A 13938-nucleotide genomic window follows, 5' to 3' on the forward strand; every position below is an offset into this window, starting at 1 on the left:
ATTGAAATTTAAGGAAACTTATGTTTTCTCAGACGATTTTTACGTCTGAGTAAGCGAAGGGTCGCTGCATAGCAGCGTATTAGATTTGACTTGCCTTTAGTATGGATGTCCTTTTTCTAGCAACTAACGCATATATCAGGCGACCTCTCACATATTTCGACCTCTGCACATTTGATATTTAGAGACAAATTTAGAGATGCATTCTATGTCGAGTTTTATCCGTTTTTGGTAGGCACCCAATGCAGCTGGTACCACCTCCACTCCAGTGACTTTGGCCCCGAAAAGCGCTAGAGAATAGCATGAATTGTGCAAACGCCCATCGATGCAGTACTAGTCCCGTATAGACGTTCGAGAGCAGCATTTCCCAGTACGAACGGTGCGGCTGTTGTGCGCGTCGTAGCTGAAAAGACCATACTCGGTTCCATTCGCGATGTAGACGGAATCGAAGCTGTGTATTATGACAACTTGTCCCCCCAACTGTCATTATTATACCCCGGCCTGCAGTCGTCCGAACTTGAGCAATCCAATTCTTTACCCGAGCGCATGTCAAATACGCGGTTCATCGCGTAGTAAGGAGCATCGGTCGCGGAGCTTACGACGTCGGAATACCAGCGCGTTCCCTCCAAGTCTTCGTACCAACCGTTCTTCCAGCCCCCACGAGGACGATTCAGCCACTGGATAGTACGCTCGTGATGAACACTTCGATTGACTCCTCGAAAACCCCTGCTAAAGTTGACCCATCGGCTGTACCCGCGTATGCATTGTACAGGTGAAACGTACACGCGTCTCCTCCCCACGACGGTATGATGTGCCGAGCGTAAGTAAAGGCCGTTGTCCCAGTACGGCATGATCAGGATTGGGAGATTGTTGCTGACCCATTCATCAAGAACGCGCAGATAATCCCGAGTAAGGTTTTTATAACCGAGCGCTACGCTCGCGTCGTAGATATTTTCAATGGTACTCGCGATCAAGCCGCATGACGTCTCATAAATTGGCTGGGCGATGGAATTAAGAGTGTAGGCGATGGAGTCCCCACGAGGCTGTCGGATCCGATATCCGTGCTTCGCTGTCCCAGTGGCATCTTCGAGGACAGCAGATACGCCAAAAGCGAGCTCACCAGTTTTGGTTCGTAAAAATGTTCTTCGCCTACACAGGCGATTACACGGTCCGAGTACGGCACATCGTTTGAGCCGACAATCTGTGAGGGCCCCAGTAGCGGACTTCTACCGTACTGAATATGGGTTTCAGTCGTGATCGAGTCCCAGAAGGCGCCAAGTAGCTGCGAGAGCATGAGAACGGTGATGAATACGCAATTGGTGCAATGGTACAGACCCATTAACAGCTCATGAGTCTTGAAGCTAGCCTTGCGCGGTGGCGTGTGTCCCTGGCAATCGTCTGACGACGCTATCGGACGCACTTGAATCGACCAGTATGAATTATTGACGTTGGTTCTTGAGCGACTAAAGCGCGCGGTAGGAACAACAACCTGGTGCAGAAGAAAGCGGGCCAAGTCCTTCATGATGCACCTAGGAGATACTTCTGTTTTCACGGTCTCTAGTTCCTCAAATAGTTTGCCAATTAGTGCGTAGGCATTCACCTAAATTGTAGAATCTTGTGAAAGCAGACCCCCCCAGCACTTTTGTGATACTTTGTTCGGCATTGGATGTTACAGGTGGACACTCGCCACCAGCTAATTTGTTGCAGTCGCGGATCGTTCAGTCTCCACATCTCTGGTTCTGTGTCTTGAAGTGCCCGACCTCCCGCGAGTTCAGCGTCTCCGTTATCTACCACGGGCCGCAGGGTCCACACGACCACACGGTGGTTCCACAAGTGGCAGAACGCTCGGAATGGGGCCAGGACAGCAGATCCCATTCGTCGAAAGTGATGAGGTACTGGTCGCCGTAGACGAGATACCCGAGCCGAATGAGCTCATAACTGTTGACAAATTCAATCCCCATGCTGGTACGGGCTTCCAGAGCTAGAAGTGGGTCCAGTAGCTGTTGGCTCAAGGAGAGGCGTCACAGGGAACCCCTGTGACGCCTCTCCTTGAGTCATTACGCCGCTATTGCCTGCTACCCGTTCACTCGTGTAACTTGTTGATGACACGCGGCGCAAGTTCCGATCAACCACTACCACAACGTAAGTCAGGGAGCGTCCGAGACCTCCATCGCTTTGAGCTTGCAGAGCCAACGCTTCCTCCACACCGTGAACGGTTAAATCCTTCGAGCGGTTCTCAATCGGAAGCGACTTTGCAAATACTAGTGGCAGCAAGTTGATACCAAGGATGGCCAACTCCAGCCCAAAGATGATGGAAACTCGGCCGTTCATCCGCCAGGAGATGTCTGTAGTAAAAGAGTTGATCAATTGGAGTCTTTTCACTTCGTCCGAGAAAACCACAGTTCCGATGCGTCCGTCGACGCCCCTAAGCCAACCAGACGCAGCAAGTTCAACTCGGAAGTAGTGCAGCAGACACAAAGCAACGACGGTAGGGGTGAACAATTCATCAGAAATTCGCCGTCGGAGGGCTTGAGCCAGTAGATTTAGGAGACTGAAGTAGATTAGCACAAAGTTGGCGATGCTGACCTTCAAACCGATACCCAACAGTCCAGAGGCATGGTACTGCTACCAGGGCCGCCGAAAATAGCATGGCCATAACAATAATGACCATAAATAAATATGGATAATGTATGTTGGCCATTTTCGCTTGGCCATAACATTATTTATGTCATGATGTCCTAGCAATACTTGTAATTGGGCAAATTATCAGAAATAAATCTTGAAATTTAGAGAGACCAATACAAACTGACTGCTACTATTGAGGATCACTGCCATCATGTCAGTGACCCTCTATAGTAGCTGCCGACGATAAATCGATCTCAGCCAGGACGAGAAAAGCAGCTTGACTGGTACTTGAACGCACGCAGTGCCACAGTGTTACCTTCATCTTCTCCGAATCTAAAGCAAATATACCCTCATTTATCAGCATTGGATATTGCAGGTTGACACTTGCCACCATCGAACTTGTTGCAGTCTCGGGTCGTCCAGACGCCACATCTCTGGTTCTGTGACTTGAAGTGCCCGACCTCCCGCGAGTTCAGCGTCTCCGTTCGTAGCCAACAGTCGAAGTATCCAACCGAGCACCCGGTGGTTCCACAAGTGAAAAAACGATCGCAATGGCGCCACCGCTGACAGTCGACCCGAGAAACTAGGGCTGCGAAGGCTGAGATAGGATTGGTTAACTCACCTTTGACCGCCATTGATAAACTCAATCCGCACGCTCCACGGACATCTCCTGCGCCTGCTTCGCAGCCGCAGAATCTGCCCGACAATCGCCGCTATGGTCACGACGTACAACCGATTTTAGAGCAAAATCAATAACGAATCTTAACTCGACGAATTTGCAAATGAACTGGACCAGCCTCCACCATTCTTGAGAAGTCTAAAACACTCGGTCAATCGACATCAGTTACTGTAAATTGACCTAAAGACATGTTACCGGTTCATCACCGGTGTCGATTGGACAGAGTCGAGACTGTGGTGTAGTACCCCGCGGAAGAAGTGGGCGCGCCGGGCGCCGGAGTAAGAAGATGCCGGGTTGCGAGTGATGGACTTCGACACGGCTGATGGAACGCGACGCGGATTGATGGGCGCGACGCAGGGCCGAGCTCGATGGGAAAGTCGGCGTGGGTGATGGGCCGCGAGACACGGTGCCAGAATCCAGTGCGCGCGTAATCATCCGACGGGTCGACCAGCGCACCCGGTTCTGCAAAACGCGCCGACCCTAAACCCCGCCGAGCAAAACGCGCCGAGGTAAGATCTTGATTGCGCCACGCAAACCAGGTTGAAAGGACGGCAGTGCAAGCACGACGGAAGTAGGGATAGGCCCAGAGCGGTAGCCTTAGCAAGCAGTAGTACAGAGTAGCCAGTAGCAAGGACATAGGATAGGGTAAGGACTCAGTCCCGAAATTTCTCTGAACCACAAAGACCTCCGGATCTCCTCGGTTCCAGGGGAACCACCAAGCGTCGGCAAGCAGAGCCGCCTCGATATCGCGGCCCCCCGTCGCCTGCTGGTTCGGGTGCTCACCCCCTCACCCCCGTGCTGGAACAAAGGCACGTTAAACGTATACCGTTTAGGTGGGCGCCCGATAACGCGCTGCCAAGGTGAAGGACCGCACTGGCCTGATAACCGCCGTGCACAAGACCCCGTGTTGGCCCGATAACGCCACACAAGACCCAGGAAACGCCGGCCTGATAGCGCCGCACGCCCGACGGGAACGCCAAGGAAACGCCGGCCCGATAACGCCGCACGCCCAAGGCTCGACGCCCTACGACAAGGAACAAGCGTCAACACAAGAACCCCCCCAACTCCGAAGCCTGCGAAGACTTGGGCCTGTATTTCGAAGATACGCTACTCCAACAACCGGGAATAATTCGCTCGGCGCGACCGCTATCCAGACGCGCCGAGTTTGTGCGAGATCGCATTCGCGAGATTTCTGCGAGGGCGCTACTCCAGAAGACCAGCGTCTCCCAGTGGGTGCCTTGCGATACTAGCATAGCCACCCAGCTTAAGCGCCGTCTTATTCCCAGCACTATGTCAAGCTTAAAATGGGATATGACGGTCTTAATCCGAGTCTCTAGAATTGCGGCTACGATACCGACATAAAACATGGCACAACAAGGCTGCCACATCCTGTTCCATGTGTCACAAATGCGCTTGCTAATTATGGTAATGTGGCCAATATAACTGGACAGATGGCCGTCATGTTGTGAGCTTAAACTTGGGATGGCTCAGTTGTCCCTCACTTCGATTTCTAACCCCTCAGCGAAGAGCAGTCGCCATGGAAGACTTCTGGATACTCGTGTGCGCTTCGTGGCGCTGCCGGGATGGCGAGCTCAAAGACCTTCGCAAGGAGCTCAACGAGATGCTTCTCGATGAGGAGTGGCGGCGGGTTATGCGGACGCGCCACGCGTTGACAGCTGAATGTCTTACCAGTCCCTCTGTGTCGGCATGGATGTGCTATGTATACTAACGGAACTGACGCAAATTTTCTTAACGTGACGAGTCTTACGCGGTAAGTTACATCTTTCCGTAGCCCAGGGTTTTTCTTGGAAGCTTACATAAATGTTGTGTTATCCATGCAGTTATGCCTTTGAAACACTGCTTGTCCAATCCAAACCTTTCTTCTGCATTCCGCCACCGAGCCGTCGAGGCGGGCGCCCTCGCAAGCTTCGATTTCATCACCAGGTTCTTGGTGCTCTTCTACACTTCTGGAGTACTCGACCCTGTGCATGGTGTTTGGCGTGCCTCCAGCAACACTATCAAAAATCATCTGCCGTGCTGAGCGTGCTCTCGCTAATGCGCTGGTCGGTTTTGCTCCTGTTCGCATACGCTGGCCCTCACCACACCACCAATTCCAGTTAGCCAGACTCGTTCAAGCTCGCGAGCCACTGCTACATTACACTTTCGGGTTCGTTGACGGAGAGAACTACAGAGTAGGTTGCCTAGGTGCTAGTGCGGGAGGTGTTTGCTGTATTGGTCAAAACTAACATTATTATGGATGGCATGCAGGTACAGGAGCCGTCAAATGCTGATCTCCAGAATGCTATGTATAATGGCTGGATGCACACTGTGTTTGTGACGGGCACCATCCTATTCGCTGCGGATGGCTGTATTGTATGGTCCAAGCACAATTGCCCCGGTTCCTGGAATGATTCAGACACGTCGCTGGAGATGCGGGAAAAGCTGGTAGACCCGGCGGTCTGTCCCGATCCCCGTTATGGCGTTGTAGCTGACTCGGCTTTCCCCTGCTCGGGAGATATGGTAGGCAGGATACTTACACCGCTAAAGGATGGTGATCTGGAGAGGATTCAGCCCGCACTCAGGAGCGCAGCCCGAACGATGAACAACGCAATTCTTTCCGTGCGGCAAGCCGCTGAGTGGGGCATGGGCAGCGTCGAAAAGGTGTACAGCAGACTGCTGCTTCCATTTCCCTACGATCCCGAGGTGAGAGGAGTGCGGCTTGGCAAGTTGTTGTTTTGGCTGCCCAATTTTAGAGTTCGCAGTGTGGAGATCTCACAACTCCGAACGACGTTTAGCGGTATTTACGAGCGGAGCATGTATTGCTGAAGCTAGGGTGGACTTTAATACATCCGTAACATTGCGTGTCGCGGTATTTTTGTTAAGGTTTCTTCTTGTGCTTCATGAAGATTTTGTGTTTGTTGCGGTCGTGGATGTATCTTCCCTTTGCCTGATATCGAACACAAGCTATGCTAGTAACTTCGCTACATGATGCTGCATCAAGCGGCAGAGAATAAGACAAATGTTTGAGCGAGAACAAAGTACGCTTTTCTCCCCCGGTTATCAGTCCCTTCTTCTGTCTCAATGAACGTGGCTAGCACGAGGAGGCTCCTACTTCTTCGTCAGAGCGGAAATGAGGCACATCAGTTCCTGTGCACGCGCACGACTCTCTTCCTTCTCCCGCCGGAGCCGCTCTTCTTGATCGATCCGATCTTGGCGGCGGCGTTCCTCGGCAGCAAGGATTTCTTCACGCCAGCGCGCTTCGTTTGCTTCTCTTTCTTCTTGGCGGCGAATTTCCCTCTCTCTAGTCTCATCACGGCGCCGCTGGTCTTCTTTCCTCTCACTCTCTTCACGCATAATCATCATGGTTTGGAGCAGATCGAATCCAGCTTTAGATGTCAACGCCTCTTGTGTCTCCAGCTTTCGCTTCAAAGCGGTGGTCGCACGCTCAGCACGCATGCGTTTTGCTTTGCGTAGCTAGCTTCTTGTGCGTACAAATCCTCACTCCGTTTGAGGCCGGCGTGGGTTTGCAGCGACGCCAAGTCACCGCCTCCGAGACGATTGTGGCGATCCAAGAACGGCTGACCTCCGCTTGCACGAGATTCCCGGCGTTTCAGCGGGGTCGCATTGGCAGACCTCGAAGGCGTTGACCCCGTCGTAGTCACCCTTGGTGCTTGCAGGGATGCGGCTACACGCTTCGATGTTCGGGTTGGCTGGGCAGGTGCCATGTCTGCCACCAATCCTGCGGCCCCGGCCCCGGCTGGAAGCCGAAGCAGCAGCAGCAAAAGCCTCAAGCCCTTCTGTAGGCGGGCTGTCATCGTCGCTCAAAAGGATGTCAAGCATATCGCGGGGGCGTTCTCCATCACCAGATGTATTCGTGGTGTCATTTACGGTGGCCGCTTGGGCCAGCGGGATCGCCGGGTCAAACGGCGCAAATACGTCGTCTTCACCGTGGGGCGTCGATAGAGAAAACTGGCTGTCTCCGCCTGCAGCGACATCGGCGTCGTTGGCATCGTCTTCCGACAGACTATCAGCATCGACCCCATCATCCATCTCCTTTGCCCCGGCCTTTAGATCGATTTCGCGTTTGAGAGCCTTCGCTTTTAGGATGTGCTTAGGAATTTCACCTCTCCCACTTGGCTTGCGGGTGCTGCACAACTGCCGTATGTCTGGCGTGCGGAAGATTGGAAACTGATTGATTGAGAGGCCTTAGAGTCGAACCGCTACTCTAGTTCCTGTGTGCTCTGCACATCACAAGCTAAGTACTCAAATCGTATGATTCTGTTCTAGAAGCTATCATAGTGAGTGTAGGAGAAGACAGTGAGCAGCACCGCTTGAGGCAAGCGTTCTCGAAGGCTCCAGACGCCTAGGCCGTTTGGGATACGGCATTCTCCCCCACGACGGACCTGTATGGGACGAGGCGGCGAATGGTGTATCGTTTCGACGTACGCCGTGCGCTGGATCTGGACGGTGCCGTTGTTGTTGGTCTTGAGGATCTTGAACGGGGCTCTTGTCCTTGACCATGGGCACTAAGTCGCCGACGCGGTACGTGTGGTTGAGTCTGCTGCTGTTCTCGCGCTGGTTGTCGCGCTGTACCTGACGTAGCTTGCGTTGTTGGATACGCTTCCAGTCCGCAGCGAACTTCGTGTTGAGCACCATGTCTCGTCCGAAGACGAGTTGCGCGGGCGACGCCTCCTTCGTGGTGGACACAGTGGCTCGGATGGCAAACGCGATGCTCGGCAGCACCTGCTCCCACGTGTTGGCGTCCAGATCGGAGGTGCGCACCATGTCACCAAGCACCTGGTGCAGGCGCTCGAGCACGCTATTGGCTTGGGGGTTCTTGACCGTGGTCGGGCGCGGCGTGACTCCGTAGCTGGTGAGCATCTCCTGGAACTCGAAGCCGGTGAACTCGTTGCCCTGGTCGAAGACGCAGACTTCCGGTCTGGGGTAGCGACAGAACCACTCGGCATCGAGCGCGAGGGCGGCCGTCTTCGCCTCCTTGTCGTTGATTGCCTTGCCCTCGAACCAGCCTGTAGCGGGGTAAATCATTGTCATCGCGCTGTACTTCTTGCCTGTCGGCGCGTGCGTGTAGGGACCGACGAGGTCAACGCAGAGAACTTTCCATGGCGTGAGGACTGGATCCACCGCAGGTAACTTGCCGTACTTCTGCTTGTTGCGCTTCCACTTCTGGCAGATCTCGCAGCGGCTGCGAGTCATACCTGGATGCTTGAGTTGCTCGTGGTACCAGCATGTGACGCGCTGTTGCAGCGCTGCAGGAACGGCGATGTGTTTGCCGAAATACACGATCTTGAACTTGCCGTGCAGTCTGATCTTGACTTGACGTTGACGCGCGAGTTGTTGTAGTTCTTCATCGTTCTGCTGCTCGCGATGGATGCGCTCGAAGGTCAGCGGGAACTCCTCGTCTTTCTGCTCCAGCTCGATGCAGACTTCGCCTTCAGAGTCTTCGACGTGCGGCAACCGGCTGAGCGCATCCGCGACCACGTTGTGTTGTCCTTTGATGTAGACGATCTCTGGGGCAAACTCTTCGACGATGAGGCGCCAGCGGTTGACACGGTCCGACTGGAAGTTTGCGAAGGACAAGTTCTTGTGGTCCGTGTGCACGACGATCTTGTGGCCGAGGAGGATATTGCGAAACTCTCGTAGGACTTCGACGATCGACAGGAGTTCCAGCTCCATCACGGAATACTTCCTTTGTGCGTCAGTCAGCTTCCGGCTGAAAAAGGCTAGCGGGCTCCCCTGCTGGCAGACTACTCCCCCCAGCTGGAAGGTGCTGACGTCCGTGAAGGCTGCGAACGGGAGGGAAAAGTCGGGGAAGTGCAAGGTGACTGCACTCTGTACGATGCGCTTGATCTTGTCGAAGGCACGCTGACAGTCAGGAGTCCAGTGGAAGGGCGTCCGAGGAGACGTGAGGGCCGACAACGGGGCCAGCAAGTGAGCTCGCTGCGGCCACATATCCCGGTAGAAATTGACCATGTCGATAAAGCGCCGGAGTTCGCGCTTGTTCTTAGGTGGAGCAAGCCGGTGGATCGCGGCGACCTTGGCTGGCAGTGGCTGGATACCGTCACGTGTAAGACGGTAGCCCAAGTACTCAGTCTCGAGGGCAGCGAAGCGGCTTTTGGCCATGTTCACCTGCAGACCGCTGGTGCGGAAGCGCTCGAAGACGGAGTGGAGGTGCTGGAGATGGTCTTCGAACGTCGTGCTCGTGATGACCAGCACGTCGTCGAGGTACACACGGACGAACTGAAGGTCCCCGAGCAGGAGTTGCATGCGACGCTGGAATTCATCGGGCGCAGTGCAGATTCCCATCGGGAGGCGCAAGTACCGAAACTTGCCCCATGGCAAGACGAATGAGCAGACGCGAGACGAGCGCTCTCCTATGACGATTGAGTAGTAGCCCATGTTCATGTCCAGCGAAGAGACGAACGTGAAGCGTTCGAGACCCTGCAGCAGCTCCGAGATTTTTGGCATCGGAAAGGGGTGGCGAACGAGGAGCGCGTTCAAGCGGCAAAAATCCGTCAAGAAGCGGGCTGTCTTATCCTTCTTCGGGATGATGAAGACGGGAGCTGCCCACGGACTGTTGGCATCACGCACGATGACACCAAGGCGTTCAAGCCGAGCGACCTCCTTCTTCACCGTGTCAAGGAGAAGACAGTGAGCAGCACCGCTTGAGGCAAGCGTTCTCGAAGGCTCCAGACGCCTAGGCCGTTTGGGATACGGCAACAACGTCTTGAACTTGCGGAGCTGGGCCACGGGGTCACAGGAATGATTTACGAAGCGCATCATACCACCAAAGGTTCTGCATCAATACCAACGCGGACACCAGCGGTTGGACGGTCTGGCGCGGTTTTCATGAGCAGCGGATAACCGTTGTTGGGTTCCCTCTTTTCACGAACCGGATGGACATGAACAATTTCCCCGAGATATTGCCCGATGACAACCCCAGCTTGAATCGTCTCTGTTGCGATGACGGCGTGCTGCCGCGTCTGGGTGTCCACTGTGAGCACGATTTTGTTGCTCTCTTGTAGCCCATTGCCACACAAGCCTTCAAAGGGGCAGCAGTTGATAGTGCAGTAGACTCCCATGCGAGCGTTAACGCAGGTTCCAGCTCTGCAGGAAGTGTTACACCCGCAGCTCGCAACAGTGTCAACTTTAGGAAACACCACTCCCGTCGGGTTGTACTGCTCGCGTAGGTGGGCTGGGCTACACGGTTTGGCCAATTTGCAAGCACAAAGCGACTGCGGGATCGTGCTTCGGCCGTCGTCGGAACTTCTCGGAAGCTGGAGAGCGCTTTTGGATTGATTAACCCACTCAGCAGTATCCATGTCGGTGGTTTTGCCTTTTTCGCGGCCGCCTGCGGGGGCCTTCGTCCCTCTAGCTGACGAGGATTCTGGTATGGCATTGCTCGGCACGATCGACGAGGTCTCCAGTCACGACGTTGGTTTGGTAGGCAGGATCCTCCTGCGACTCCGATGGGCTGTGAACGTACTCGGAGGATTGTGATGACTGTGTGCTACGGACACCTTCGATTGCCATGGCAGGCGGTGCTGGTCCAGCAGCGCTCAACTGAGGATGGGGTAGCAGCTCGCGAGAGCAAGACTTACCTTCCTGCTCAGACTCTTCGTCGCTTGGATAGTCGACGAGCAGCCTTCGAAACACACTTCCCACTCGAGAGAATGCGCGGACTTGCTCGACGCTCTCCTCCGGAACTTGACGGTGGATCTGCGCGACGCTCTCCTCCTGAACTTGACGGCGGACCTGCGCAATGCTCTTCTCCTCAACGTCATGGCGGACCTGCGCGATGCTTTCCTCCTGAGCGCGACGACGAAGCACTGCCGTAGAGTTTGGTTCGCACGGCGCTTCGGGGCTCGATGACGGAGACAATGCCAAGTCGATGACAATCACAGTCTCTGCAGCTCCAGACGCCCTCGCAGCTACGGATATCTTACTTGCGTTACCAACCTGTACACAGCAGCGATTAAGAACACGTTGGACTGACCTGCATCAATCTCATTGCCGTGCACTTACGGGCTTCATCGATCGAGACGACTGGCGGGATTCCTCCAACGGCGGATGTGGTGTCTTCGGCTGTGCAAAATTGATTATGACGCGAAGGCCGTTAAAAGGGCGTACAATTCTCGGGACGGTAGTGAACTCACGACCTGCTTAAGTCGAACTTATGCTGAAGGATTAATTTAATGAACCCCCCTCGGAGGTGTATCAGATCTACGACAGCTCTTAAACCGGGATTAATCGTCGTCATAAGCTCATCTTATACCTTTCTTTAAGACGGCTGCTTAAGTTAGTATCACAAGGCACCCAGTCGAAGACGCTCGTTCCGGTATGATGCACGAACGACCAGGCCTCCCGATTATGGCATTATTAGGGAGTAGTGCAACAAGCACTATGATAAATAATGCAGGGACTGTTTTATCAAAGAACAATACATAATTGCTACGTCTCAATACCACCGAATCAATAATGCATTCAATAATTTCTACGCAATTAGTAACTAAACTCTCCAAATTTTACATGTTTAAATTATGTAGAAAATGATAATATGAAGTATTGATTGAATATAATGGTTTCAAGTCAAGTTCGAGATCGCCTGAACCTGTGACCATACTGAAAAGACGAATATAAGATTATATTGGTTTTATGTTGCTTATATTGCTACATCAATAAAGCGCTATTACGAATCATACACCGCATTAATTGCTGTTCACGTCGGTACCGTTGAAATAAATAATTCCATGAGAAATGTCAATTAATTTTTCTACTAATTGATTTTTCGGGAGGCCTGCGAACGACTCGTACATGAACACCCCGAACTCGGTCCCATTGGCAATGGAGATGGAGCTGATCTTGCGGGGTTGGTCAGTTGAGCTGAATTTGTCGCCCCACCGCTGAACTAGGGCCGGTACCTCACAGTTATTCGGATCCGAGCAGTCAACCTCTTGTTCCGAGCGCATGTCGAACTGTCGGTGCATCATATTGTACTGGCCCCCGCGCCAAGAACTCTTAACGTCCGAATACCATCGAATCCCCTCCGTGTCCTCGTACCAGCCGTTCTTCCAGTACCCTCCTGTACGACCCAACCACTGCAACGTTCGTTCATGATGGACACTCAGGTTAACGCCTAGAAAACTCGCTATCCCTTGCTCACCAGTGTAGGCGCCTTCCAGTCGAAATATACAGGCGTCACCTCCCCACGTCGGAATGGCGTGACGCGCGTAGATTGCGTTGTCCCAATACGGCATGATGAGAATCGGTAGTGTGTGTGGGAGTTTGTACAGATCCTAACTGTTCCAGTCGTCCACAACACGCAAGTTGTCTTGAGTGAGGTTGGAGTAGCCCAACGCAGTGCACCCCGCGAAAATATTCTCAATGGTGTCGGCCATGAGCTCGCAAGATTTTGCGTAGATCGGGTACGCTGTCGAGTCGAGAGCGTCGGAGACTGATCCGCTTCGACGCTGCTTTAGTCGGTAAGCGGTTAATGAGATACCAGTGGAGTCTTCCAGAACCGCGGATTCCCCCGGAGCAGCGAGCAGTGAGCTCACCAACTTCGGCTCGTAGAACCGCCCCTTGCCAACACACGCGATCACTCGATCCGCGTAGGGCACGTCGTTGCTGCCGACGATCTGCGATAGTCCGAGCAAGGGACTTCTACCGTAGAGCACGTGCTCGTGTGTGGTGGTCGAGTCCCAGACGGCTCGTAGAAGTTGGGAGCACACGAGGCCGATGATGAAGATGCACGTCAGCCAATGGTACAGCCCCACGAGGACCTGGAATCTTGTTAACATCTTTGATGGTTCATCTGGCGCTGGGGCTCTTGATCTATACGCAGGCTGGACTCGAACTGGAGCGAATGCCCGCAGGACGAAGCTTGAAAGCGATCGCCGGGGGCTGTTAGTTCGGAAATCACTCGGCGGTGGGCAGCCTGGAGTAATGGAGGATCGACGTTGAACTGGCGACCAGCCTTGCATGCTGTCTGCGGGGATATGACGAATAATGTCGGTCTGCTGGCTATGTATGTACAAATAGAGTTGCTGCTCTTTTTATCGTTGAGCGCTAAATAGGTCTCCGCCGAGGCATGCATGCAAGGTGCCCACGCAAGCCCCAATGCAAAAATACAAGTTTTATCGAAAAAGTTCTGTGAACGAATGAACGGCTTCTCTCTGGGCTTGGCCGTCTTTACAAACCAATTTGATGATCAACAATCGTTGCAAAACTATCGGTGGCGAATATCAGTTCGCTGCACCCAGCTCTACGTAACAGCATCAAGGCGAAGAAGAAGAACAAATTGAACTCAATTGAATCCGAAAATCACTTTTGTTTTGTTGTTTTCCAGTAGTACTTCACACGTCGTAAGCTTACATTCTTCTGAAGCACGTAGTATTCAGCATTCCTTGTCAATAGAGCCTGGCTACAGGTTATCAATTGTAATCAAGGCAGCTGGTAACTGGTAATCCCGTCAATTGTTGCGCAGACGTTTTAAAGCGCGGATATCGTTGGCGTGAAGAGGGCGGCGGCGAAGAACGTGACGCCCACATGACCCTCACATTTCAACCTATCAACACTGAATGCTACAGGCAGACACTTGCCACCATCGAATGTGCTTG

General features: G+C 53.3%; 4 protein-coding genes across 4 annotated transcripts; 1 reads left to right on the forward strand and 3 right to left on the reverse strand.

Annotated features, from left to right (window-relative positions):
• Window positions 1-330: 330 nt before the first annotated feature.
• PHYSODRAFT_299476 (hypothetical protein) lies at window positions 331-2832 on the reverse strand (the record flags this gene model as incomplete). The annotated part of the gene is made up of 7 exons (XM_009526347.1): window positions 331-448; window positions 493-744; window positions 781-1146; window positions 1176-1597; window positions 1818-1997; window positions 2077-2525; window positions 2808-2832. 7 exons carry the CDS (start codon window positions 2830-2832, stop codon window positions 331-333), a joined length of 1812 nt encoding a protein of 603 aa, XP_009524642.1.
• Window positions 2833-5268: 2436 nt separating this feature from the next.
• PHYSODRAFT_493499 (hypothetical protein) lies at window positions 5269-6127 on the forward strand (the record flags this gene model as incomplete). The annotated part of the gene is made up of 2 exons (XM_009526348.1): window positions 5269-5493; window positions 5570-6127. Coding segments are annotated over 2 exons (783 nt in total), but the record flags the coding sequence as incomplete, so codon positions are not given.
• Window positions 6128-10690: 4563 nt separating this feature from the next.
• PHYSODRAFT_299478 (hypothetical protein) lies at window positions 10691-11330 on the reverse strand (the record flags this gene model as incomplete). Its single annotated transcript, XM_009526349.1, has 2 exons — window positions 10691-11278; window positions 11316-11330. 2 exons carry the CDS (start codon window positions 11328-11330, stop codon window positions 10691-10693), a joined length of 603 nt encoding a protein of 200 aa, XP_009524644.1.
• Window positions 11331-12027: 697 nt separating this feature from the next.
• On the reverse strand, window positions 12028-13302 carry PHYSODRAFT_299479 (hypothetical protein; the record flags this gene model as incomplete). The annotated part of the gene is made up of 2 exons (XM_009526350.1): window positions 12028-12615; window positions 12637-13302. The coding sequence occupies 2 exons, from the start codon at window positions 13300-13302 to the stop codon at window positions 12028-12030; spliced, it is 1254 nt and encodes a 417-aa protein (XP_009524645.1).
• Between the last annotated feature and the right edge of the window lie 636 nt (window positions 13303-13938).

Source organism: Phytophthora sojae (genome assembly GCF_000149755.1).
Source record: "Phytophthora sojae unplaced genomic scaffold PHYSOscaffold_3, whole genome shotgun sequence".
NCBI lineage: Eukaryota > Oomycota > Peronosporomycetes > Peronosporales > Peronosporaceae > Phytophthora > Phytophthora sojae.